Here is a 26560-nt window from a genome sequence, read left to right on the forward strand (position 1 = left end):
CCGGGCCACTTGAAACGAGGCTTCTGGGCCTTATGAAAGGAGTCTTCCGGGCTTCCTGAAAGGAGGCTTCCGGGCTTCTTGAAAGGAGGCTTGCGGGCCTTTTGAAAGGAGACTTTCGGGCTTCTTGAAATGAGGATTTCGAGCCTCTTGAAAAAAGGCTTTCGAGCCTCTCGAAATAAGTCTTTCGAGCCTCTTGAAAGGAGGCTTCCGGGCCTATTGAAAGGAGGCTTGCGGGCCTCTTGAAAGGAGGCTTTCGGGCATCTTGAGAGGAGGCTTCCGGGCATCTTGAGAGGTGGCTTTCGGTCCTCTTGAAAGGAGGCTTTTGAACCTCTTGAAGGAAGGCTTGCGAGCCTTTTGACAAGATGCTTCCGGGCCCTTCGAAAGGAGGTTTCCGGGGATCTTGAAACAAGGTTTCCAATACATAAACCAGTTGTTCTAAGTTCTCCAAACTGTTCCGGAGTTCAGATCAATTGTTCTGCCAAGATTTATTATGACCAGTGTTGAGAAAAACTCAAATTTTCAAATCTCATCCTAGGTTCAAATCATGCGCGAGTCAAACCCCACCCGACTCATGGCCCAAAGAATCGTTCATGATTCGACTCGCGATTAGCATCATTGCATGATTTCTACGTGTTGTTGTACGTTAAATTCATCAAATTAACTTTCTTTACTTAAAACAATGGATAATAAATCCATACTTAAACATAAAATACACTTCGATTGGGTTTTGACGCTTTTTGGAGCGAAATCATTTTTGGGCGAAAGAGCTAATCAATCCGATTCTACGTGAACATGGGGGCTTAATGTGTGGGCTTAAGCGGTTGACTCCGTTGACCTGGTAGACCGAATGATCTGAACTCCGGAACAGTGTGGAGAACTTAAGACACCCGGTAGAGGCATGATTGAATTGCAAGTTATACACAAAGACTTTATGGACATGTGTGGGCTTGATTGATTGACGTCGGTGTGATACAAAACGTGTTCAATTGATCTGAGCTCCAGAGCGATTTGGAGAACCTGGAACTTCTGTAGGAATATTGTTTGTATTACGTAATCTATCTCCTCAGGAATAATTTTAAACTATGCTAAATTATATTAAGTAAACCCGAATTTTACATTTTTTTTATTGGCAGTGTCCTGACTCAAGGCCTTCCAGGGGAAAGTTGAGCATCCTTAGAAACACAAAACACCAGTATTATGAAACTACATGAGTTGGGCAAAAGAGTTAGTTTTGAGTTTCCTTCAAATTTGATCTCGACATTCGGCGTGTTAAGGACTACCTTCGGAATTTCCTTTGGGAGAAATTCATCAGAAATTTATGCAGGAGTTTCTTTGGAACTGCCTTAAGGAATTTGTTCGGAAATTGATTTCATAATTTCTACGGAATATGTTTTAGAAAATCCTTTGAAAATTCCTTTGAGAACTTCTCCCGCAATTAACTCCAGGCTTTATTTGAACCGGTGCCAGCGAAAGTGGTACATGTTACATTGAGTAAATTTTTCAGACGACGCATTTTCCCAAAAACATTGAATAATAAATTCATATTTGCAATTTTTTGCGACTAAACATGTTATGACTGATGTGCCTAAAGATAGTAGTGAAAAATAAGCGAAGTTTACGAAAAATTTCAAGTTTATTGGAACAAATTGCACATGTACCAATATTAATGGGGACAGAAGGAAACAGAAACCGAAAAACGTTGAAAAACCGAAAAACGTTGTGGTACATGTACATTTTAAAAATCATTCTAAACGGCAGTAAACTATCTTGAAATTCAAAATAGGATTAAAATCTGCTGTGAAAACAGTCATGTTGCCGAAATAAGCTGATTTTAGTGGGTGGAACTGTACGTGTACCTCTTTTTCTGGCAACGAAATGGCCATTGTGATATATACCAGAAAATAAAATGTGCATATCTCCAGATTGTGTTGCCAAAAATCACTTTTCCGTTATTCCCGTATTAGATCTTTGCAAATAGAAGCCGTTGGTGTTACAAACTCAAAATTGACAAAAATGGTTTATGTACCACTTTCGCTGGCATCGGTTCTTAGAAAATTAAGCCAGGAATTCCTTTTCACATTTTTCCAGGGAATCCTTCGGAAAATTCTCTGAAAAATCCTTTGTAAATTTCTCCGGAAATGCCTTAGAAACGTACTCCAGGAACTCCATCGGATTTTTTTTAATAAAACCATATGAATTTTGTTGGTCGATTTTTTTCGGGAATTTATTAAAGAATGAAATAGGAAATACTAAAGATTTTTTTTCTAATGGAAATTTCAATGAATTTCCAGGCAAAATTTCCTAGACCGGATCGGTAATCGAACCCAGCCATCTTCAGCATGGTCTTGCATTGTAGCCGCACATATCACTGCACGGCTAAGGGAGGCCCCTTATCCTACGAGTGCTTAGCTTCTTCGGAAGGAAATCTCGAAATAAGGCGACTACGTGCTGCACCAAAAGTGTTAATTTTCGGTTGGTAAAACCCAATTCGCCAACGCGGGAGAGACGTGGAATTAATGCGCAGTTAGGCGTTCCATTCGTGGACCGATATCATTTTGATACATTATGTATGTCAGGTTTAGGCTCTGCCTCAATTCCCGCACTGAATTCGCAAAGCGAGCAGACTATCTCTGACAGGCATCGAATTGGATTTGGTGATTGTATTATTTGGAAGCAGAACGATTTTCGTTTCATGAGACTTTGAACTATCTCGCAGAAAGTTTGCTTCGGGAATTGCGACACAGCCGTAGTAACACAGCCGCGACGATAAAGTGATCTAAATATCTCACATAGTCCGGAGCGAAGTCAAACTGATTCACTTGGATGCGAAAAATTATATATTTCTGTAAGTCAAATATTTGCGCCCTGGTCCAGATAAGATTATCTGCACTCGAGCTCGGTACATGTGAGTCCAAGCTTCATTCATCAGCACTTTTAGCAGCCTATGTACGTTGCGAATTCACAGAGATTTTTCTCTGCCAGGCGGTGCTTCTTCATATTTTTGACTAATGTTGATTGTTGAAATTATCTATTTTTGATGGGGGTTTGATTTTTTCCTCCGATATGATAATGTGATTCACACCGTACCGAAAATAGCCCTTTCCATCACGGCTTCATTCAATCGGTTACGATACATTTATTTTCTATAGTTAAAACTGGCCATATTTTATGTCGTGCACAATTTTTGTGATTATGTTTTTTGATTCTTGATTGTTTATCCAGTATCTCTACTTGTATCTACTGTACTTGCAGCAGCCCTAGGCTGGCTCATCCCTGGAAATTTTTTGGTAACATCATAGTGTATTACCATATCGTCTGTATTTTACCAATAGAAAATTTTGAAAAGTGAAAAATATCTTGACCGGAGTAAGGATACATAAATAATAATAAGGATACATACATAATAAATCTACTCGTTCCTTATTGAGTTCTATGAGTCTAGATGATGGATTTCGAAAATTCCGTTCGTGATAAAAAAAATCTATGAGCAAGAAAAGGCACATCGTACATGCAGCCAGACCGAAAAGTATTCCGTTTACTACTCTAACTCTACGCGTAAAGATTATAGGAACTCATGCCGGGAAAACGTATTTTTTGGCAGTTGATGGTGAATGACGAATTGTTAAGTGGTTGTTGGATAATGTTAAAAATGGGTTTTCGAACCCATTTAATTGAGACGTTTTTTTTCTCCAAGCTTTATCCGGAAATTTTTTTTAATAAGATTTGTGTTTTACCGAAATCCGGGAATACTTTGTAGAAGCAGGGTTATCCGATGTTTTAAAGAACCCGAAACTAATATTCAATTTGAACGGAACAACGGTACGAACAATGCCAAGCAACCAGAGACATTGTTTTGGAAGGTTCAGGTCAAAATTGTCTCTAGTCAAAATTTGGTTGAAGATAAGCTGGAAAACTCCGATAGCGGATCGTGTATGTCCTTTTATGTAGTACCTAATGCTGCTGGGCAGCTGGCATCAATGCTTTTTATTTGTTATAATGAATGAAAAAATGAATTTGTGTCTGGTATTAACATCTCCAAGAAATCAGTAGGCAAATTCAAGTAAAAATAAGAAGAAAACACACGACGGTGTTAACTTTGACAGATCCTACAGCACGGCATGGGAAGATAATTTTAAAATGCTTACGATAAATTCTAGACAAATTGTAATTGAAATCTGATTGATTGATTTGGAAGTTTATCTAATTTTTTTTATATTTTCCAAACATGTATCATCAAACAGTTCGAAACTTTTCCCGTATCAACATCAATCAGGTTTTAATTACAATTTAGTCTAGAATTTATTGTACTCACTTACCGCAGAGGAATATAAGTCTGAAGAAAACCAATCTACCGACGAAACTACAGGAAACGTAGGACAACAGTAAGTTCTAAACGGAATTGCTGAAAATAAAATCAATTGGTATTCAGATCTTCTAATTCAATTCAATGATTAATTGCAGAAAAAGGTTAATTCGGATTGGACGGTAAACTAGACTGGGCTTAAGCTAAACCTGGGAAACTATTCATGGCCTTGGCCATGATAACAATGTTTCCACGTACCTGCGCAGGATTTTCGTAGCGATGGCGGGATTCCGGTGGGTGCGGAAGACGGAGTTCTTTCCGGCAGGGTGCCGAAGACGGAGGGCTTTCCGGCAGGTGCCGAAGACGGTTGGCTTTCTGGCGGGGTGCCGAAAGCGGATGACTTTCCGATGGGGTGCTGAGGACGTCCGACCGCGTTGATGACGTCGATGTCCTCGGAGCGGCTTGTTACCGGCGGCTTACCAGTGGGCGATTGCTGCTCCATAAGATGGCGGTGTGAGCTCGTGCACAAAATGGCCGAATTAAAGGTGTGGAGGAAGTGGCGGCTGGACGGAAGACTTCCGAATTTAGATCTTCGAGAGCGTTCGGAATAACCTTCCTTCGAGCTAGTAGCCCACTTTCCCTTTCAACCCGGCTTCATGTACCTTTCCGATTCACCGGGAGAGGACTAAAAGGGAGCTCTCTTGGTTCAGGTTCGGTCCAGCGTACGATAATTAGCAACGTACGGGGACCGTGCTCTCGGAACCTAATCAACGGGGGTTGAAGCGTACGGGTGGTTCTACGACAGTTTTTGGCGACTGTCGGGTCAGTTTCGCTCGACTGGCTGGCGAACTTCACTCCTCTCCGTTTAGCTACCTCGAAAGGGGGGCCTTAGCGGACACACGAGGTCGAATGGTCGCTCTGCGACCCTCAACAAAATCGACGGGAACCCCTAACTGACTCCGCTGATCGCTTTCCAAATTCCAGCTCGTACGAAAAAAGCGCCTATGCGTTGCAAGTTCAACGCGAATGGCGAATATTAGTCAAAAACTAATTGAAATCTATCTACACGAGTTATCTTTTTTGTCTGGTTTAAATTCTCCAATAGAATAGAGAAAAATCGCGCAATAGTCAGCCGCACTGACGAAACTAGCTTCTATCTGGAAGACACCAAAAGATTTATTTCATGACACTTTGCTTTCAAAACCACTGTTCTTGAATTGAAGGTTCACACGTTCCACTTTTGAAAATTTTTATATCTTAAGAATTCAAAATCCGCGATAATTCTACTCCTCTAGTGCGAGCGAAAATGAACGAGCCTAAGGGTTCTATCCTTCAGGAACCTTGCTTATTCTTTAACGATTTTCAAATGGCGATAACAGTTTGGCGCCTTCCTAGATTTAAGCAAATGGTTGAAAAAGAGCTCTATACTCAGCCGAGATACAAACCGCACGAAACATTTCATTACCCCAAGACAGTCAAGTAGTCAAGCAAAGACTGGGAGGACGGGGCAAGATCGCCACCCGGGACAAGAAGAGCAGCCCATAATTTTACCGCTATTATGCTATTTTCTCTCTAAATAACCCCGCACACTGCTAAAGTATAGTCCAAAAAATATTATAAAAATAAAATTGATGATGATCATAAATGAAGATAAATTAGCAAAAGTTGTGGAAAACTTGAATTTTCTTATAAGAAATCAACATTAGAAAATAAAGTTTTTAAAAACATGAACATTTTTCAATAAAAAATTTGACTAATTACTCATATTGTACAGTATGGCCCATAAAAAAATGCGAAAATATTTTTGAACTTATGTTTGTGTACATTAAAGGGTACGTATCATGAAAAAAATATTTGTATCTAGTGAATGTATGTGTATGTAAAATATTCACAGTAAAATGTTTGACCATGCTTAATTAAAAAGATTTGAATAATTTATCGCATATGGGGCAAGATGAGCATCCCTTTTGAAACAATCAAATAATACACAAAATACTAAAATTCTTGTACAACTTACAATTATGATTTACTATCTGTTGTTATCAAATTTACTGAAATTCAAAACTGATTTTTGTTATTCAATGTGATTTTGAATGATAACATATCGATTATTGATGAAAAAAAATATTTTGAGCTTTTTAGTGGAATGTAGTAGTAGTAAAATTCTTCTTTATTTAAAACATTTTTGGTTCTACAATTAATTTTTGAACATGTACAGTGATCGGCCGGTTGGCCCTCCAACTTCAATTTCAATTATTGTTATTATTATAATTATAATGTTTGACTTAATTTTTAAAATATAATGTATCATGACGGCCTTCAGGAGGCGCTAGTGTTTTTTTTTAAATTTGATAACCTAACTACTATGTACACTAATATTTACAATAAAAATTTGATAACCTAGATTGGAACTAGCGCCCTAAGCGCTTGTTGGTCCGAGTGCAAGCAACGGACCTTAAACTTTTCTTTACACTCACCAAAGCGTTCATGTAAGGTTTTTATTCCGGCCAGACGGTGGACCTCGGATGTTCTTGTCCTGGGAGGGGTGTTGAGGATCATCCTCAGGAATTCGTTTTGTACCCGTTGAAGTTTGAGGTGGTGGGTTTTAGCGCAGCTCTCCCAGACCGGCATGCCGTATTCGATCACAGGGAGGATGATTTGCTTGTAGACAGCAAGCTTATTTTTCAGGGACAATGACGACCGACGGTTGATCAAAGGGTACAGTAGTTTCAACAAGACATTACACTTTGTCACCGTTTTGTCAACCTGCTGCCTGAAAATAAGCTTGCTGTCGAGGGTCAAGCCAAGGTAGTTGGCCTCATTGGCCCATTCCACAGTCGTGCTATTGAGGATGATTTTACAATCCCCCGGCGGAACATGTTTAGGAGATTTAGAGTGGGGGAAATGATGACCTGGTTCTTCGCCGCGTTGATACAGAACTTCCAGCTGGTGAGGTACTGTGTCAGGATATCCAGGCCTCGTTGGAGTTTTGCCACAAGCACACAAGCACTCTGATCACTTGTTGTAGACACTGGAGGTGTCATCTGCGAACAGAGACAGAATGCCGCCTTCTAGAGGTTCTGGCATGTCGGAGGTGAACAGATTGAAAAGCAGGGGCCCGAGGATACTGCCCTGGGGAACGCCTGCGACGATGTTGTACGCGAATCTATGACAAAAGGTCGAAAGACAAAAGGTCGAAAGGACAAAAGGTCGAAAGACAACAGGTCGAATGGACAAAAGGTCGAAAGGACAAAAGGTCGAAAGGACAAAAGGTCGAAAGTGACAGAAGGTCGAAAGGACAAAACGTCGAAAGGGACAAATGGTCGAAAGGACAAAACGTCGAAAGAGACAAAAGGTTGATCAAGAACAAGTTAATAGCAAGTTGGATGCTTTCCAACAGTAAGTTACGATGAGACATTATTATCAGGCAATACTATGAAGAAAGACTGATTTTTAAAGAAGGATGAATTACTGTGAAGCAATATTTCTTATAATCAAAGGATAACATAATGTAATTTTTATGCATATTTTTATTTGTTTACAAGCAAACTTATTACAAATTTAACTATAACATTATATTATTCCTTAAGAATGAGTGCGATTGAAGTTATATAATCTTCAATATTCTTGCTGTTAAATTGCTTTGCGGCTTGCAGCAGCTTCTCATCCTTTTCTATCTGTTTTGCATTCCTTTTGGGTTCGGGTGATCCTTGCAGCATTCTTAAGATTTCGCCCTCCGTCATTTTTTGTTCCCTTTGTAGTTCGACGATTACCTCAAAAAAACAATGTGCGGATCCTGCACCGGTTTTCCATCGATTGTGCCATCCTTCTAGGCGGTTTGTTGTACGTGGTTGATTGCTCAGAGTTGCTTCGTAGACGTTCCAAAACTCAATGTCAAAGATAGGCCGATTACGTAGGACATTTCCACTTTTCAGAGTACGCTTTACTGAACCATGAACGTAAATTTCTTCCAAATATTGAAAAAAATCATCCATTGAAGGTGGGCTGCTCCTTTTGATGCATTCAAACGCTTGCACCACATTTTTAGGAGGGACGAACGCAAGAGCTTCCGTTCTCTTGAAGTACATGTATACATTTTTGTCGCTAGAAAAATCGCCTTTCAAGCCAGTCTTCTGGACTCGTTTGAACAGGTTTTGTGTCCAGTGAAAGAAGCATCCTTGCTGCTTTGCACGTGGAAAAAGAGCTGAAACCGCGTTAATCGCAGCCTTCTCAAAATCGGTTACAATTCTTTTTGGTTGCAAGTGAACACCTAGTTCTCCTGCATAATCCAACAATTCCTCGAATGCTTCGGAGTAGCATTTCTCCGACTTACAAGGAAGAAAGTAATATACTAGCGGTAACAACCTGTTTCCGACGGATCCCTGGATTGTGTAGATTTGTTTAAAATTTTCTGGGGCCGTGTCGAATGTGCCATCCATTAGCCATACATCAGATGTTGCATGGCGTTTGATGTTATCCGCTGTTGAGAACATTAGGAGTCGGCCGCTTTGAGTTGCAAGGTTTCTCAATAGAAACGGAGTGCCATCTCCAGTATTTTTGAATTTTTCCGCTATTGCCTCGAACTCTTCTGCTGTTGCCGGATTAGGAGGAAATATTTCAAGCTTTCTTGATCGTTGACAAACTTTTTTTTGTGCAGCTGCGGAGATCATTGTTTGTACCTGTTGAACAGACGTTACATAGATTAATATAATGATAAGCTTTCAACATTTGGAAACTAGAATATTTTTGTTTACGTAGCAAATGTGACTTTTTAGGACAAATCTTAGGCATGACTTAGTCGTGACATCTCTAGGATTTTTTGACAGATCATATCTACTACATGAAATCTTTGCCCTTGACTTGCCAATGAATATTTTTTGAGTATTTAATGAATAATGATCTGGATGTTGTGCAACATCCTCTAGCATTTTTTTCGTGAGTACCATGCATAGAAAGTAATACATTATACACTTACTTCAATAGATGCTTCCATGGAACAGTGACGTATGGTAACGAGGGGAGGTTCACTATTTGCTTCCGCTCGCCGTTTCAACGATTCTCGGAATCTACTTCGCTCCACCTGCAGGATATTCGGCGAATGGTTGTGTTCCGTCTGTCCTCTTTGGTTGAACACATGGCGGTTGTCGACCAGTCGAGAGAAAGCTTTTCCGTGGCACCGATTTTCCTTCGATCGCTTCTGAACACATGACCAATAGTAAGTGTCTTTTACCTGCAATATAGTAAAATCAGAATGATAATGTTTGTAGCCGTTACTTGCTATTCCAAAAAAGCCGAAAGAGTTAAAAGCAGTATATTTAGACCTAAGCGCGCACATCTTTGAAAGGTTTACTGGCTCGGGGCCTTTCAATAGGTTGTGCGCATTTAGCGTGCGGCTTGTGATTCGTGGAAGGCAAAAGACAAACGGAGTGGTTGATAACAACTAATTTGAATTAGTTAGTACTTACAGTTTTATTGAGGTGGTACAGGTGTCCTTCCAGAGCTAATTTTGGCTTTCCTTTATTGCTTGTCAGCAACTCATAGTTGCGTGCTTTGACGTGATCTTCCATTTCTGACTTAATCCAATCACGAACAGCTTGAGAATGATTTTCAATCAACGAAAAAATATTTCATGGAGTTACTGATCTTGTTGACTGTTACTATGTACGTTTCTAACGATCGATTCTTGGTTATACTATTATATCCAAGATTCGTTGCTTGGCTATAGCACTGTATCCAAGTTGTTGTTTTGTTGTTTGGAAATAGTCAATACTTACCTTCACTCGCTAGTTCTGTATAGTCTTGGTGACAGTGATAGATAGTTGATAGAAGAGCTTGGTGAGTTTTTTCATTGTATACTATGGGCTAGTAAATAATGTCAAACCATATTTCCAGAAATTGTTCCGATTTGTGAGCCATGAATAATTTACTACAAGAAATGTCCAAAGTATATCGCGAAAATGAATATTCTACCGATATTTTGTTTGAAGTTCAAGACTGTTGCGGGCCAGTATTCCTTTGGCCTAAATTCATCAAACAGATTCTGCTTTCGAAGACAATGCGGTATTCTGAAAGGTTGAAGCTGGCTGCTTTCTTTTGGGTAAACGGATATCGTAATTGTGCTGACTGGATACGATTTGTTGCACGGATTAAGGGAACAAGCTTTCTCAGATATGATAAGGAATTAAGTTTGCTATTTACCTACATGCAAAAAGATGAAGTTCAGAAAAAATACTTCTCTTTTTGCGTTACCCATCGAACTTATGAATATCTAGATGGTTCTGTTAGAGATAGAAAAGAAGTTGAATAAAACTTGTTTTGTGCGAGATCACGTTTCTCCGTTGAAGTTTCTTGTCCATTTCAACCTTTTGTCCCATTCGACGTTTTATCCTTTCGACATTTTGTCCTTTTCGGCGTTTTGTCCTTTCGACGTTTTGTCCCTTTCGACCTTTTGTCCTTTTCGACCATTTGTCCTTTCGACCTTTTGTCTTTCGGCCTTTTGTCTTTCGACCTTTTGTCCCTTCGACCTTTTGTCTTTCGACTTTTTGTCCCTAACCCGTTGTACGCATTGGAACTCGCTCCGCTGATTGAGACCCGGAATGTCCTTGCCGACAGGTAATTGTTGATGATTTTCACCAGGTAGCTGGGAAGATTGTAGCGTTGTAGTTTGTACACCAGGCCATCATGCCATACATTGTCGAATGCCTTCTCGACATCGAGTAAGGCCATGGCGGATGTTTTCGAGACAAACTTGTTCCGTCTGAGGACGTTGGTAACTCGGGTCAGTTGGTGTACAGTTGACCGACCGCGTCGGAAACCAAACTGTTCCTCGAGCAAGATGTTGAGATTTTCGGCAGACTCTAGTAACCGGTGATGAATAGCTTTTTCGAATAGCTTGGATAATCCTGAGAGAAGGCTGATGGATAGCTTTTGGGTGAGGAAGGATCCTTCCCAGGCTTCCGGATGGGGATGACTTTCGCTGACTTCCAGGACGATGGGAAGTAGCTGAGCCGGAGACACTGATTAAAGATCAGCGAGAGGTGCTCAAAGAACGGAGCACTCATGTGTTTGAGCTCGAGATTCAGGATGCTGTCGAAGCCTGGGGCCTTCATGTTCTTCGATGATTTGATATAGGCCGTCAATTCGCCAGCTGAGATCTCCAACTCCTCCGAGAAGTCGTTGGGAATCAAATGGATGTTGTTAGCATGCTCGTTGACGGCTGCTTCGTGTGGACTGACGATGTTCTGCCCAAGATTGTGTGAGCTGACGAAGTGACGACCTATTTCAGCGACCTTCTCTGCAGGAGTTATCAAGCGATCCTTAGAGCCATTATTGTCTAGTGGGATCAAAGGTGGAATGGGCCGAGGCTTGGATTTTAGAATTTTGGTCATTTTCCAGAACGGCTTAGCATAATCTGGGAGAGTGCGGATCTTATTCGAGAAGCCGTTATTTTTGAGGTCCACCATTCTGGCCTTGATAATTTTGTGATTCGATTGCAGCGTGTTTAAGCTCAGGCAGTCCAGTACGCTGAAACTGCCTGCGAGTGACATTCCGCAATCGAATCAAATCTTTGGTGAGTGTATCGATGTTTAAGGAGTTGCTTACCTGCCGAGCCGTCGGTACGTGTTGCTCTCGGGCCGCCGTGATCGCCTCCTCGATAGCGCACAGCTGGCGGTCGATACTTTCTGGCGTCTCCGGACGCACCTCGTAGTCGACGGTGTTATCGACGCACTGCTGGAACCGCTGCCAGTTCACTCGGTGGTAGTTCCGCCGTAACTGCTGGTGCCGATTGACCGAGGAGCCCAGTTCCGCCACCACCGGATAGTGATCCGAACTGAGCTCCTGGTATACAACCGGCTGCGAGACGTGGTCACTCAGGTTTGTTATGTAGAGGTCGAGCGTTGCGTGGGCACCGGACCGACTCAGCCGAGTGGGGGAATCCGGGCTCAGGATCGTGTAGTGGCCTTCCTCCATGTCGTTGCTCCAGATGGTGCCATTTCGATTGCCGCGACTGTTGCCCCAGGCTTGATGTTTGGCATTCAAGTCGCCGGCAATGATATACTGGCCTTGCCTCCGCGTCAGCTTGACGATGTCCCTCCGAAGGGCAGCCAATGATCCATCGCCGGCTTTGGCCTGCGTTGGACAGTACGCCGCGATGAGCGCGATTGTGCCGACCGAAGTGGTGATTTCGACACCGATGGCCTCGATGACACTGAGCTGGAAGCTTGGAAGCAGACGACAGTTGATGTTGTAGCGAAGAACGATGGCCTCACCACCTCCCCTGGTTGGCCGGACGAGTCGCACGATGCGGAAGTCCGGGATGTTGATGTTCACCTCCGGTTTTAGGTGCGTTTCGGTGATGATCGCCACGTCTATTTCCTTCTCCTCAAGGAAATCCTTCAGCTCAATTATTTTGCTCTTGAGCGAGCAAGCGTTCCAGTTGACCAGGCCCACCCTAGCAGCCATTTTCGATGATGAACATGCCAAGAGTGAAGACCTGGTCGAAGCGGGTTTTGCAGCCGCGCAGTCGAGTGGCGAGCTGCGCGAAGATAGGCATCAGTTGTTCCGGAGTGTACAGCGGAGCAGATTCTTCCGATGGGACGGCTTCGTTCTCCGACTGCCGACGGAACCCAGGAGGACGGAGCGGGGGCCATTCGCTGGTAGATGGTGCCGACGATGTTGGAGCTTGGACCGATGCCGCTGCCGCTGCCAGTCGCTTGTGCGGCTGTAGCGGTGGGAGTATCGGAATCACACGACGGGGAGCCGGGATGGCTGGAAAGTTCACCTCGTTGATTACGGGAACACGGTTCTTCTTCGGAATAGTCCTGGTGGAAGCCTTCTTCCGGATTTCCAGGAACTCGGCTCGCTTTGGGCAGCCCTTTGTGGTGGCGCGATGTTTGTCGCCACAGTTGGCGCACTTGGAATCGGCCACCTCCATTTTGTCGCACTCGTCCGTCGGATGGGGTTCGCCACACTTGTTGCAGCGCGGCTTCATGCGGCAGTTCCTGGTGCCGTGCCCGAAATTGAAGCAGTTGGTGCATTGCGTGACATCGCGGTGCACTGGCCGATATCGCTCCCAGTCAACGACAGTGTAATTTATAACGCCAACCAGCTTCAGGTCCTTCCAGGTAGTGGAGCCGTGCTCCAGATGGATCAGGTAAAGCTGGTCGCGATATCTCCTCGCCTTGTCGTGACGAGCGATCTTGTGGACGGCTACTGGCTTCAGTCCGCAACTTTCAAGCTCTGCTTGGAGCTCTTCCTCCTTCATGTCGTGAAGTCCTCGCAGCAAAGCCTTGAGCGGCTTCGTGCCGGGGTGGTCATGAGTGTAGTACTCATACTTGTGGACCTCGAGGAACTCCACGACGGATTGATGATGGTCCCTGTTGGCCGGCATCACTTTCACGCCCTCGCTGCAGAGCCGAAAAGTACATTTCAGTCCCTTAGCGATCAGCTGGCGAATTTTTGGGCGTAAATCCGGCGGATCGCCCTTCACAAACACGGGCGGGCACTTCTCCTTCCGCTCCGGTTGCACCTGCGGCAGCTGCGATTGCTGCTTCTTCCTCTTTTTCGGCGGATTGCCGGCGTCATCGAGCGGCAACGGCGAGAACACGTTGCTCTGCAAAAGCTGCTTGGAGGGGTTACCCGCGCCTCCAAGAGCAGTGCGCTTAGGCACTTTTCCAGCGACCGAATCGGCCACCGAGTCTCCCATGACGGGTCCGGGAGAAAATAACGCCAACGCGACAAGCGAAAACGTAAACAGCGAAAGAACGAGAAAAAACACTTCGAAAAAATGCGCGAGCAAAAAACACGTCCGTACGTGTTGCTGTCTCGAACTGGAATTTCGTGATTTTAGTGGAATGTCTTCACTTGTCATAAGACGAGTTTATACAATCCCATTGAATTCCACCACTTAATTGTATCTTGACAGATACGTATTTCGACCTCAACAGTAAGGCCGTCTTCAGTGTCTCGTACTCGTCGAGTCAAGTACGAGACACTGAAGACGGCCTTACTGTTGAGGTCGAAATACGTATCTGTCAAGATACAATTAAGTGGTGGAATTCAATGGGGTTGTATAAACTCGTCTTATGACAAGTGATATCGATTATTGTTCTAATATGGCCAATGCGCATTGAAAACTATTATTTTTTGTAAATATTGGTGCTCATACATTTCAGTTAGAAAAAATGATTTTTGGAAGAATGCCCTTCTTGCCCCGTAGGGATGCTCATCTTGCTCCTTAGTGTGTTTTAACCAGTCAAAAACAGAGTCCTAGTTAAGTCACATTCGCGTTCTAGTCTAGATGTTAGATGAGATGCAACAAAAAAGAACTGTTGTATTGTAAGAAATATAGAAAAGTATGCTTGCTGAGAAGGTATTAAGTATCATTCTTAGCGTGCTCATCTTGCCCCGTCCTCCCCTATATTTTGGTCTCGCTTTGGATTTCGAATCGATTAACGAATTCAATCATTATTTTACTTAAAAAGAAAGAAAAAACCAGATTAATCCACCTAGCGGTGATGGTGCCTTTCTCGACCTTCGTAAATTGTGTTTGCTTGAAAATAGATGAGCTAGTAGCTAGGAATAAAAAAGAAAAACTTCTTTGTCCGTTCTATGAAAATCGGATCATTTCAAGCAAAGATACCCGACCAGAAGATAGTAACAGATTTATATCAGAACTTGTTATTCTGTTACAGCTGTTTTTTATAACAGCGGTTATTAGTAGTTAAAATAACAAAAATTGTAACAAAATCTCTTCTAGTTTTACCAAAAATATTACTAAATCTGTTATTAATTAAACAAAAATATAACTCGATGTGTTACATAAAAAGGGGTGAAAATAGCTTATACCCTTATAAACTGAAGCTCCGACTACACAAAAAAAAAACGAAAATGTTATTTCCATCGAGAGAGCGGAGGGCAATATTTATTATGATATAAATCTCATGACCGTCTTTCTGCCAAACTCCCGTATGGAGAAGGAGGGAAGTGTATCAGTGTGGAATAGGGTGTCCCAAAATTGGACAAAGTCTGGGATTTTAGGGGCTCAACCTTCAAATGAAAGCTTAGGGTAAAACAAAAGAAAAATTGTTCTACGACAACTCTGGGAAATGACGTTTAGGGGTGGCCCCGACGCGTTTTATGAAAAAAGTGCATTTTTTATAGGTAACATCGAAAATACCGGCATATCGGAAAGAAATTCGATGAAACCCATCCATTTTATATTTTTTACATTTAACTTAGGGTCTATACTTTATGGTAAAACTTTGATACCGCATGTTTTAGTTCTATATATTTTTCACTGATGCTTTAAATGCCCAAAAATGATGAATTTTTCTTAATATTTTTTTATTAATGCATCCAAAACGGGTATCAATCATGATCAGGCTTGTAAAATGTCATCTGCATGTCATTTGACTAATTTGCTCATAACTTTCTTTAGAAGCAAAATTTCTTCCATAATTTTGAATGTACTCATAACGCTTGAGTAGGGTTATATTTTTGTCCAAGGGTACATTGCTCTAAGTATAACATCAAAGGCTGGAGAGTGAAAACTCTCCAAAATGTCACGTGTCATTTGACATAATGTCATTTGAATGACATTTTGCCTCCCACGCCCCAGATTACATATTTACAGCAAAGTCTTGTTAGACAAAGTTGTAGGCCCATTTAACCGCTATAAGTTCGTCATACAACATGAATTGATAGCTACCTTCTGAAACAAGTTCTGGGAAAATTATACAAACGAATGCAAATGACATTTTACAACACTGATCATGATGCTTCCGAAACAAGATATACATAGAAAGATGGGAAAAATTATAACGAATATTTTGCTAAAAATAGCAACCTTCTATCTCTATCCGTTTAAAAGTTATTCACGATTTACTGCAGCTTGGAAAAAGACTTTTTGAAATTTCGGATCATAATACCTGGATCATGTTTAAGTAAAAAAACGCCTACTTTTCCATACCAACCAAATGAGCGCTTTAATAACCAATATAGTATTCATATGAGTTACATAAAATTGATTTTAATACTTATTTGAGTGTTATAATGGAAACCCAACGATGGACCAGCAGTAACATGACTGACTACAAATTGTTCAGTTAGTCTGGGTGAGTGCTCAAATAGATTGATGAATATGGTTTCAAAACTACCCATAGGTAGGTTCAGTTTTCGTGTCATGGTTAGCCAAGCTGTGCAATGTTTCTCGATAACATGGAAATTAGTTGTTTTGTGACCATCTTGATTTTTTGCAAGAACGATCATGTGAAGCAAATCCAACTAAATCATTTTGATATCGATTTGTCATATTTTACGCCATATTGAAGCTCATTTTACGCCATTGCAAAAAATAGTGTGTGCAACTAATTGCAAAACTCGATTTTATCAGCACTCGTAGTATTTATCTCATTTGGCAAGCCTCGTTGGATAAACGTACAACCATGCGGATTAAATCATCTTTTTGCAACTAGTTACACACATTACTATTATCATTATTATTTTATAATGCATATTGAAATATTTGGCATCTACCATCCACGGAATCTCTGGAAATAAGAACAATCTACACTAATTACGAACTATTTTGCCTACCAATACTGAATACAATGATAAATTGATTGCATCGATAAATCGGGAAAAATGATCCAGCCGGATTAACTTCACATGATCGTGCTGGTTAAAAAATCAAATTGGTCAGAAAACAATAAATTTCCATGTGATCGTGAAACATTGCACAGCTCACCAAACCATGAAACGATAGCTGAACCTACCTATGGGTAGTTTTGAAACCATATTCATCAATCTATTTGAGTACTCACCCAGACTAACTGAACAATTTGTAGTCAGTCATGTTACTGCTGGTCCATCGTTGGGTTTCCATTATAACACTCAAATAAGTATTAAAATCAATTTTATGCAACTCATATGAATGCTTTATTGGTTATTAAAGCACTCATTTGGTTGGTATGGAAAAGTAGGCGTTTCTTTACTTAAACATGATCCAGGTATTATGATCCGAAATTTCAAAAAGTCTTTTTCCAAGCTGCAGTAAATCGTGAATAACTTTTAAACGGATAGAGATAGGAGGTTGCTATTTTTAGCAAAATATTCGTTATAAAATTCCCCATCTTTCTATGTATATCTAGTTTCGAAAGCATCATGATGGATACCCGTTTTGGATGCATTAATAAAAAAATATTAAGAAAAATTCATCATTTTTGGGCATTTAAAGCATCAGTGAAAAATATATAGACCTAAAACATGCGGTATCAAAGTTTTACCATAAAGTATAGACCCTAAGTTAAATGTAAAAAATATAAAATGGATGGGTTTCATCGAATTTCTTTCCGATATACCGGTATTTTCGATGTTACCTATAAAAACCCAAATGTATCCCCAAGTGGTGATTATGCCTTTCTCGATTCGATATGTTGGATTCGAATTAATGTTGTAAATGCTGTGCTAATTGCCTACATCTTGGCGGTTAAAATATTTGATGCAACTCTATCACGCTGCTTATAAATTACTCAATAATTGAGTAATGTTTAAGCAAATATTATGAGAGTAATGGATTGCGTCATGGCTAAATTGATTAATGACTTAAAGTGTGCATGTAAACAGCGTATTTGTTAAAAGAAAAATAGAAATATTATTCAAATCGAATGAGTTATTAGCAAAGAAAAACAATAGTGTCCAACTAGGAAAGTTTATCCGTCGAATGAAACTAGTTGCACTCGAATCGGTCAAGTCCTTCTATATGAAACGTGTTTAACAATAAAAAATTCCCGGGGCTACACACACACACACACACAGTCGGGTTAGGGACAAAAGGTCGAAAGTCAAAAGGTCGAAAGGACAAAAGGTCGAAAGACAAAAGGTCGAAAGGACAAATGGTCGAAAAGGACAAAAGGTCGAAAAGGACAAAAGGTCGAAAGGACAAAACGTCGAACGGGACAAAATTTTGAAATTGACAAGAAACTGAAACGGTGAAAATAAATTTCGCACCAGAGTTCCCCTACACAGTTAGCAAAAATTCTACTCTTTTGTTTTTTACAATTTTTAACAATTAAATAAAATTCATTCAATGAGTTCCACTAATAGATGGATGTTCGAGTTTTCTAAATGTCACTTCGATCAAATAAAAAATTTCAATGCGTGCGTCTGCGTGGCTGCGGTGTGTACTATTTTGACAGATCGAAGTGACATTCATAAAACCTAGATATTCATGTATTGGCACTCATTGGATGAATTTTATTAAATTATTAAAAATAGTGAAACATGAAAGAGCATGTTTTTGCCAATTTTGCCATATTTTTTATAGGATAACTCTGCCTTGCGCAATACAATATTTATTCATCTCCTATCAAAAATCTTTTTTATATCTATCAGAACTATTTAGATATTCATAATATTGTTTTATAGTAATTACTCCTTCTTTGAAGATTGCTCATTCTTCCACTTTGATTGATTAGATGAGTGCGTTATTTCTGCTTGAAGTCAAATGCATTTTATACATACTTTTGGAATACACCGAACTTGTTATCAACTTGTTCTTGATAGACAATTTGTCCTTTTTGACCTTTTGTCCCTTTCGACTTTTTGTCCTTTTCGACCTTTAGTCTCGTTCGACCTTCTGTGCCTTTCAACCTTTTGTCCTTTCGACCTTCTGTCCCTTTCGAGGTTTTGTCTTTTCTACCTTTGTCCTTTCGACCTTTTGTCTTTTCGACCTTTTGTCTTTCGACCTTTTGTCTTTCGACCTTTTGTCCTTTCGACCTTTTGTCTTTCGACCTTTTGTCATAGATTCCACACAGTCAGACATGTGCTCAGTTTTTCGAGCTGAGTCGATTGGTATATAACACTATGGGTCTCCGAGCCTTCTATCAAAATTTGGCTTTTGGAGTGAAATTATAGCCTTCTGGTACAACTTTGTTGTACGAGAAAGGCAAAAATGTACTTTTTTCATAAAACGCGTCGGGGCCACCCCTAAACGTCATTTCCCAGAGTTGTCGTAGAACAATTTTTCTTTTGTTATACCTTAAGCTTTCATTTGAAGGTTGAGCTCTCAAAATCCCAGACTTGGTCTAATTTTGGGACACCCTAGTGTGGAAGCATCCGATAGTTCGTTTTCGGAGAGAAATTATAGCCTTTCGGTACAACTTTGTAGCACAAGAAAGGTAAAAGGTTTTTTGGCCATAATTTCTAAGGTAATAGTCCAAGCTGGCCAATTTTCAATAGAAAATAATAGAAAAGGATTCCGCGTCCAATGCAATTTGTTGTGAGTAAATCGATTGAGGGTAAGTGCATTAAAAATGAGCTAGACTTTTTTACGCGCTTTTTTATAACATAAAGTATTTTGGCCATAATTGTTGTGCCATAGTCCGATCTTCCAAATTTTCAATAGAAAACGATACGACAGGATCCCGCGTCGAATAGAACTTGTTGCAAGTAAATCGTTTGAGGATAAGTATCAAAAAAGTGAGCTAAACTTTTCGCACTTTTGGTGCGAGCACACACACAGAGACATTATCTCAGTTCGTTGAGCTGAGTCGATTGGTATATAACACTATGGGTCTCCAGGCCTTCTGTAAAAGTTTAGTTTTGGAGCGAACATAAAACCTTTTCGTATACTTTGTAGACAAAAGGCAAAAATGGTGTTTCGGCCATATCTTCCGATCCCATATTTCGATCTGGCCAATGTTCAATAGGACACATTGGGACAGGATTATGCGTCGAATGCAACTTGTTGCGAGCAAATAATCTGAAGATAAATGCCTAAAAATGAGTGACATTCTTTACGTTTGTAAAAGTTTGCATTTTAGCCATAACTGGCCAATTTTCAATAGGAAACAATGGGACAGGAATCTGCGTCGAATGCAACTTGTTGCGTGTAAATCGATCAAGGTTAGGTGTCCAAAAAACAGGTGATTTTTTTTGTGATTTTTCTATTAAAAAAGGTATTTTGACCATAACTTCTGATCCCATAGAGTCCGACCTGGCCAATAGGAAACAATGGGAAAGGTTTGATATCAGGAGCAGTGGACTTTGTATACTAATTGAGCTGAATTCCAGTACAATTGGGAGAACCTAGAACATCTGCATCGAAATAATTAGAACTGCACATAATAGGCAAGGGCTCCAGAGACTTGTACGGATATGCTGGGTTGATTTCGATTGAATATCAGGCGTAGTTGCACTTGTAGACCAATTGATCTGAACTTCAGAACAATTCGGAGAGTTTAGAACATCTATTTGAACTGCACATAACACACCTCGCCTCGAGGCACTTGTATTGACATGCTGGGTTGATTCCGATGGAATACCATGGGTAGTTGATCTGCTGCACCACATGATTTGTACTCCAGAACAATTTGGAGAACCTAGAGCATCTGCATCAAACTGATTTGAACTGCATATAAAAGGCAAAGACATAAGGGACTTGAATGGACATGTTGATCCGATAGTTGACCTGGTAGACCAATTCATCTAAATTCCAGAACAATTTAGAGAACCTAGAACATCTGCATCAAACTAATTTGGACTACACAAAAAACGCAAGGGCTTTGGGACTTGCAGGGACAAGCTGGGATGTATTTCGTTTTGAAGTTCGTCTTAATCGGTAAATTTTACTCATATTGAATTTGGTAAATCGATATTTTCTACATTTTAAATGACAGCATCCGTACTCCAGCTGATCTAGCAAAAAAATGGGATCCCTAGAAATATAACAAACTTGCAGTATAGTAGATAAAAACGCTTCAAGCACCTACGATGCAAAATCTACTCATAATCTATGTATACAATACCAGAAATCGGATGTAAGATGGCAAAAATACGGCCAAAAACTTTTGCCTATATTTTATGAGGGTGAACCCAAACTTTTGGCCGGAAGTGTAGGTCCCAACATGCAATTAGGATCGAGTCTCCCATAATACAAGTTCCATACAAATGCATGCACACTTGTTCATTTATTTAATAAAGGCTGAATGGCCATTAGGTCGAATGAGAAATGAGGAGTGAGAAGTGAGTAGTGCGAAGTGAGAAGAAAGAAGGAAGACGGAAGAAAGAAGGAAGACAGAAGAAAGAAGGAAGAAAGAAGAAGGAAGAAGAAAGAAGGTAGAAGGAAGAAGGCAGGAGGAAAAAAGAAGAAAGAAGAAAAAAAAAGAAAGAAGAAGGAAGGGGGAAGAAATAAGAAGAAAGAAGGTAGAAGGAAGAAGAAAGAAGGAAGAAGGCAGGAGGAAAAAAAAAGAAAGAAGAAGGAAAAAGGAAAAAAGAAGAAGGAAGATGGAAGAGGGAAGACGGAAGAAGAGAGGAGAAGGAAGAAATAAGAAGTAAGTAGTAAGAAGGAAGCAGGATGCGGGAGAGTTAGAAGGAAGAAGGAAAAAGAAAGAAAGAAGAAAAAAGAAGAAAGACGGAAGAAAGAAGGAAGTCGTAAGAAAGAAGGAAGCAAGAAGAAGAAAGAAGGTAGAAGGAAGAAGAAAGAAGAAAGGAGGTAGGAGGAAAAAAGAAGAAAGAAGAAAAAAATAAATAAGAAAAAAAAAGAAAGAAGAAGGAAGAGGGAAGAAATAATAAGAAAGAAGGTAAAAGGAAAAAGGAAGAAGACTGAGGGAAAGAGCAAGAAAAAATAAAGAAGAAGAAAAAAGTAAAAAAGAAGAAGAAAGATGGAAGAAGGAAGACGGAAGAAAAGAGGAGAAGGAAGAAATAAGTAAGAAGAAAGGAGGAAAATAAAAGAAGGAGGAAAAGAGAAGGAAGAAGGGAGAAGGGAGAAGAAAGAAGGGAGAAAGAAAAAGGAAGAAGGGAGAATGAAGAGGGAAGAAGGAAAAAGGAAGAAAGAAGGAAGACTTAGAAGAAAGAAAGAAGAAGGAAGAATAAATAAAGAATAAAGAATAAGGAAGGAGGTAGAAGAGAGAAAAAAAACGAAGAAGGAAAAATGAAGAACAAAAGATAAAGTATAAAAGAAGATGAAAGGAGAAAGAATAAGTGTGGGAGAAAGAAGCAAAGAAGAAAGAAAGAAGAGGAAAACAGAAGAAGGAAGAAGAGCAGAAAGAAGAATGAAGACGGGAGAAGAAATAAGTAACAAAGAAGAGAGAAGGAAGAGCGAAAAATTAAAAAAAGGAAGAAGGATAAGAAGACAGATGAAAGAAGGAAGATGCAAGAAGGGAGAAGGAAGAATGAGTAAGGTGAAGGAAGAACTTCTCATTTTGCACTTTTTGCTTCTTTTTGTTCATTCGGCCCAATGACCGTTCGGCCTTATGACCATTTGGCCTATTGACCTTCGGCCAAATGGCGTCCAACGGCTTTCGGTCAGCTGGCCTTCGGCCTAATAGCCTGACACCCTTTTATGCTTATATGCTGCTGAGCAGTTTTCACAATCCCTACTTATCGTTTCCCCTATGGGGCCCTTTTTTGACTGAAAAACAGTCATGGGGACATTAAGATATCGTAATAACTTAGTATTTTCACATATCTGATCATGCAATCATGAAAAATTCAAGTGTGGCCAAATAATCTCGGAACTTTCGCAATCAAACGAAAATCGCCAGCTACCAGTCGATTTTAGAGCTCGAGAACTACAAATGCAAGACATGAGCATCGCGAATACAAATTTACTGTCGACCAGTGAATCATTGTTGGTAGTGTAAGCTTGCGTGGGCGTGAGAAAGACGGGTTAACGAGACGATTTTTGATTATGGAAAGGAAGGGTCGTTTTTGGAGTTTGTTGTTGAGTTGTTCAATTGTATTACACAAAATTAACAAACCACCAGATCAAATGTTAGATCTTATTCTCCCGTATCTATATGTATTTTAAAAGTTGTTCGCTAGGATGTATGTTAGACAAATTTAAAATCTGTCGAAAGCCGCAATTTAAAAATAAGCTACTTTGAAACTGCTCTAAAAGTTAGCCCCCTTTTTTGTAATAAGGGCACAGCACGCTACTTGGCTTTGATTTCAAGACAATTGTCAGGAATGGGTAGAATAGTTTGAAACATATTGTGTACGAATTTTCGATCACAGCGTTAATCCACTAATCATTTTTCAAATTATTTATCACGCAAAACAAGTGAGAGAAACTTCTATAATAAAAAATGAAAAAAAGCTTTCATACATGAATACATCGTTCCCTGTTTCATCCTATAGTAATATTGCTAGGTAATTCTCAAGAATTCCTGAAACTCCCGCTAAAACTAAAAATAATAATTTTGTACCCATCATCTCTCAAATTATAACATTCCAGATGTGCAACCACGATTCACTGAAATTCACTCTCGGAGCACATATAACCGATGTCCACACCTTCCAAATGGTAATCCGACAGGCCTCCCTCAAGCAGATCATGTTCAAGTGCGTTCAAATACTGATGACGGCCCGGGAACCCGTCGTCACAGAGCTGCGCACCAAATTCTGTCGATACACCAGCATGTACTTTCTGGAGAACGAGCACGTTCCGGCGCTAAAGGAGGCACAACTGGAGGACTTTCTCGGTGCTCACGGTGAGGTACCATACGTTGAAAGGATGGCGTTCATCTGCATGGACAGTCGACAGTTCACGGCTGCCTTTCTCCATCAGGCCGACAATGGCCTCCGGTTGGGGTCGTTTCTCTGCGAGTCTGGCTGGCTGAAGGAGTCACTGTACGTGTTCAAAATCACACTAACTATGATCCAGCTGTTAAGGGCGAGCTATTTGCGATCGTTACTAGAACTAAATTGTTTACAGAAGTAAGGATGGGAATGATTGGTGATAGATTAAATGGTAACTGATTTATTCTTATTTTTTTAGATTGCTGTGCACACAGACGGCGTACTGTTGCTTTAAGGAAGCGAACATTACCTGCGCCCAAGCCTTGAACATTATCGATAAGTTGACGCAGGACCGTCAGCGGGCGAGCAGGTTACAGTGCTCGGAATTGGACGATGTCAGTGCGAGTAGCAGTAGTAGCAGTAGCGGGATGATCAATTGTTGTAGCAGTAGCAGCAAAACGAGCTTTGTCATGAGTAGCAGCACCTGTGCTCTGGCTGGCGGTGATAATGATAGGCTTAGTAACATACCAAACAGTTTGCTCGCGAATATTTACCAGCAGATTTCGGTGCTGCATTTCTACCGGAGCGAGTACGACCTGAGCTACCGGTGGAGCATTCGGGCGCTGAAGCACATCAACCAGAACACTCCGGACAAGTAAGTGTAGATTATTGGGTTTGACTTGAATTGCAATTGTTGTTGCAATTCAATATGATTGTTGCATATGAATTAGATAGATTCAGTAAAAGATATTGGTTTTCTTTGTAAGATGAGAACAATTTGTATTGAATTGTTATTGTTTATTTACTCAGACTAAGGCCGGAGTAAGAAGTAAAAATACTCGAATGGCTAACGAGATAGGCTCTCACTCTGCGGATTGAATTGACCTTAACCGAAATGAGCTTAATCGGTCGCCCCATAGGACGCCAGGGGCGACAGAGAGGAGTGTGGTAAGGTAGAGGATGCGCCAGTCAAGATCAAAATGGATGGCACCACTCTGACCAAGATCATTATGACCAGCCACTAGGAGGGCAGGCAGTGATGGGAAATGTCAAAAAAATGTCATGGCATTGCTATTACTAATTTCCTAATAACTTTTTTCAAAAGTCATTTACAGTTCGGATTTTTTGATTAACATGTAGTACTTAAAGGGTCCTAGAACTTTGTCAAACAGATCATTGTTCTAAATACAAGGTGTGAGCAATGAGAGCGAGATTTAAAAAATGTCACGGAATGTCATGACATTAATGTCATCTGACACTAATTCGGCTCTCACGCCGCCAATATCATATTTAGAGAAATCACCTGTTAGAAAAAGTTTTCAGGTTATTTGAGGGCTACATGTTTATATGGAAAACATAATTGTAAATGACTTGTGAGAAAAGTTATTAGCAAGTTAGTCCCATGACATCGATATGACATTTCCCGTCACTGGGCGGAGGTCAGAAAATGGAGCTGATCACGAACATCTCACACGTGATCCTGTCCTTTCTGCATAACCGCGGGTAATGCAGAAGGGATCTAAAGATATCTTTGATGGCCCTCTGCAACATCGTTGTAGAGGCAAAGCAGGAATGGAGGTCCCTGCTGAAGGCCAGTAAAGAGGCGGAACGAAAAATCCGTCTACTTACTGAATAGAATGAGTTAGCAGTGAGCCAGGAAGGAGGCCAAATTGAAGATTCGGCTCCCACTGAGGAAAACAGTCCGTTGCTCCAGACTGCAGAACTCCGAAGACGCATGGCCGTCACCGGTGCAACTCCTAAGCTCAGTAAAGTCGGCTTGGAAGCCAATCAGAAAGGAGCCAGTGCCAAGCCAGTACCACCAGAGAGGAAGGATACGGCCAAACGTCGGGAGAAGGTCAGGAAAACGACTAACCCTAAGGAACGTCGAGGACGAGTGTCCCCACCAAAAAAGGGTGCTGAAGTTCGCATGGAAGAAGACATTTCAAGCAGGTCGTTCTGGGGTAAAAAGCGAATCGAGTGGAGAAAGAAGCCACAGAGGAAACGGGCGAGAGAGAGAAAGAAGCGGTCGCCAAGAAGAATAACGTCCGTATGCGAAAGGGCGCACCTTCCAATGGCCGTTGTCGAAGGGACAGAGGTGAGGCAATTATTGTGATAGCCGAAGCCATGAGAATCAATTAAAAATTCGCTGGCATATTTGCAGAACGCAGGAGAGTGGGATGATTCTCTTCCTGCGAACAAGACTAATTTTGCTTTGCTATTATTGCATCCCTACTAAAAACGGAAGTTGACAGCACAGCTGAGGAAGGCCTCTTGAATATATATTTTTATTTCAAATCTTCAAAACTGTATCGGCAATTTTTCAAAAAATGTCGGGAAAAATGCGGGAATTCTGCAATTAGCCTTGCGTGCAAAGGTGTAGGATTGCCAATCCGGAGTCCGGTCTAGGATGTTTTCGGGTGGGAAATATTCTCATTTTCATTTTAAAAGTGGTCACCCTGATACCCCTCATGAAGTCTCTATCAGAGGCTGCCCCTATCCTGCGCTGCAGAAAGTCACATCGATACATGACTCATCTCGCGGACCTCTAAATGTGGATACCTGCCCCTCGTTAACAATACCACGTTCAGTCTCTCAAGCGACTTTAGCAGGATATTACCACTGGCGTTAGTGAACCGGGATTCACAGCCCTCGGCCACTGCCCACGCATCGAAATCCTTTGCTGCTACTAATGGTTTCGGACCAGTTAGTGCGCCTACACACTTCATTTCTTTTGGT

General features: G+C 40.9%; 2 protein-coding genes across 2 annotated transcripts in view; one reads left to right on the forward strand and one right to left on the reverse strand.

The window, feature by feature from the left end:
• LOC134205796 (amyloid protein-binding protein 2) overlaps nucleotides 1-26560 on the forward strand; it is a 67054-nt gene that overhangs the window by 22190 nt on the left and 18304 nt on the right. Inside the window, exons 3-4 of the mRNA XM_062681392.1 lie at nucleotides 23541-24022; nucleotides 24084-24479. Of these exons, the coding sequence (XP_062537376.1) occupies nucleotides 23541-24022; nucleotides 24084-24479 (878 nt within the window). The remainder of the gene's footprint in view (nucleotides 1-23540; nucleotides 24023-24083; nucleotides 24480-26560) is intronic.
• LOC134218618 (uncharacterized) lies at nucleotides 7882-9871 on the reverse strand. Its single transcript, XM_062697722.1, has 3 exons — nucleotides 9769-9871; nucleotides 9279-9533; nucleotides 7882-8982 (listed from the first exon to the last, which is right to left on the reverse strand). Exons 1-3 carry the CDS (start codon nucleotides 9868-9870, stop codon nucleotides 7882-7884), a joined length of 1458 nt encoding a protein of 485 aa, XP_062553706.1. The 5' UTR covers nucleotide 9871.

The sequence above is a fragment of the Armigeres subalbatus genome, chromosome 1, assembly GCF_024139115.2.
Source record: "Armigeres subalbatus isolate Guangzhou_Male chromosome 1, GZ_Asu_2, whole genome shotgun sequence".
NCBI classification, from domain to species: domain Eukaryota; kingdom Metazoa; phylum Arthropoda; class Insecta; order Diptera; family Culicidae; genus Armigeres; species Armigeres subalbatus.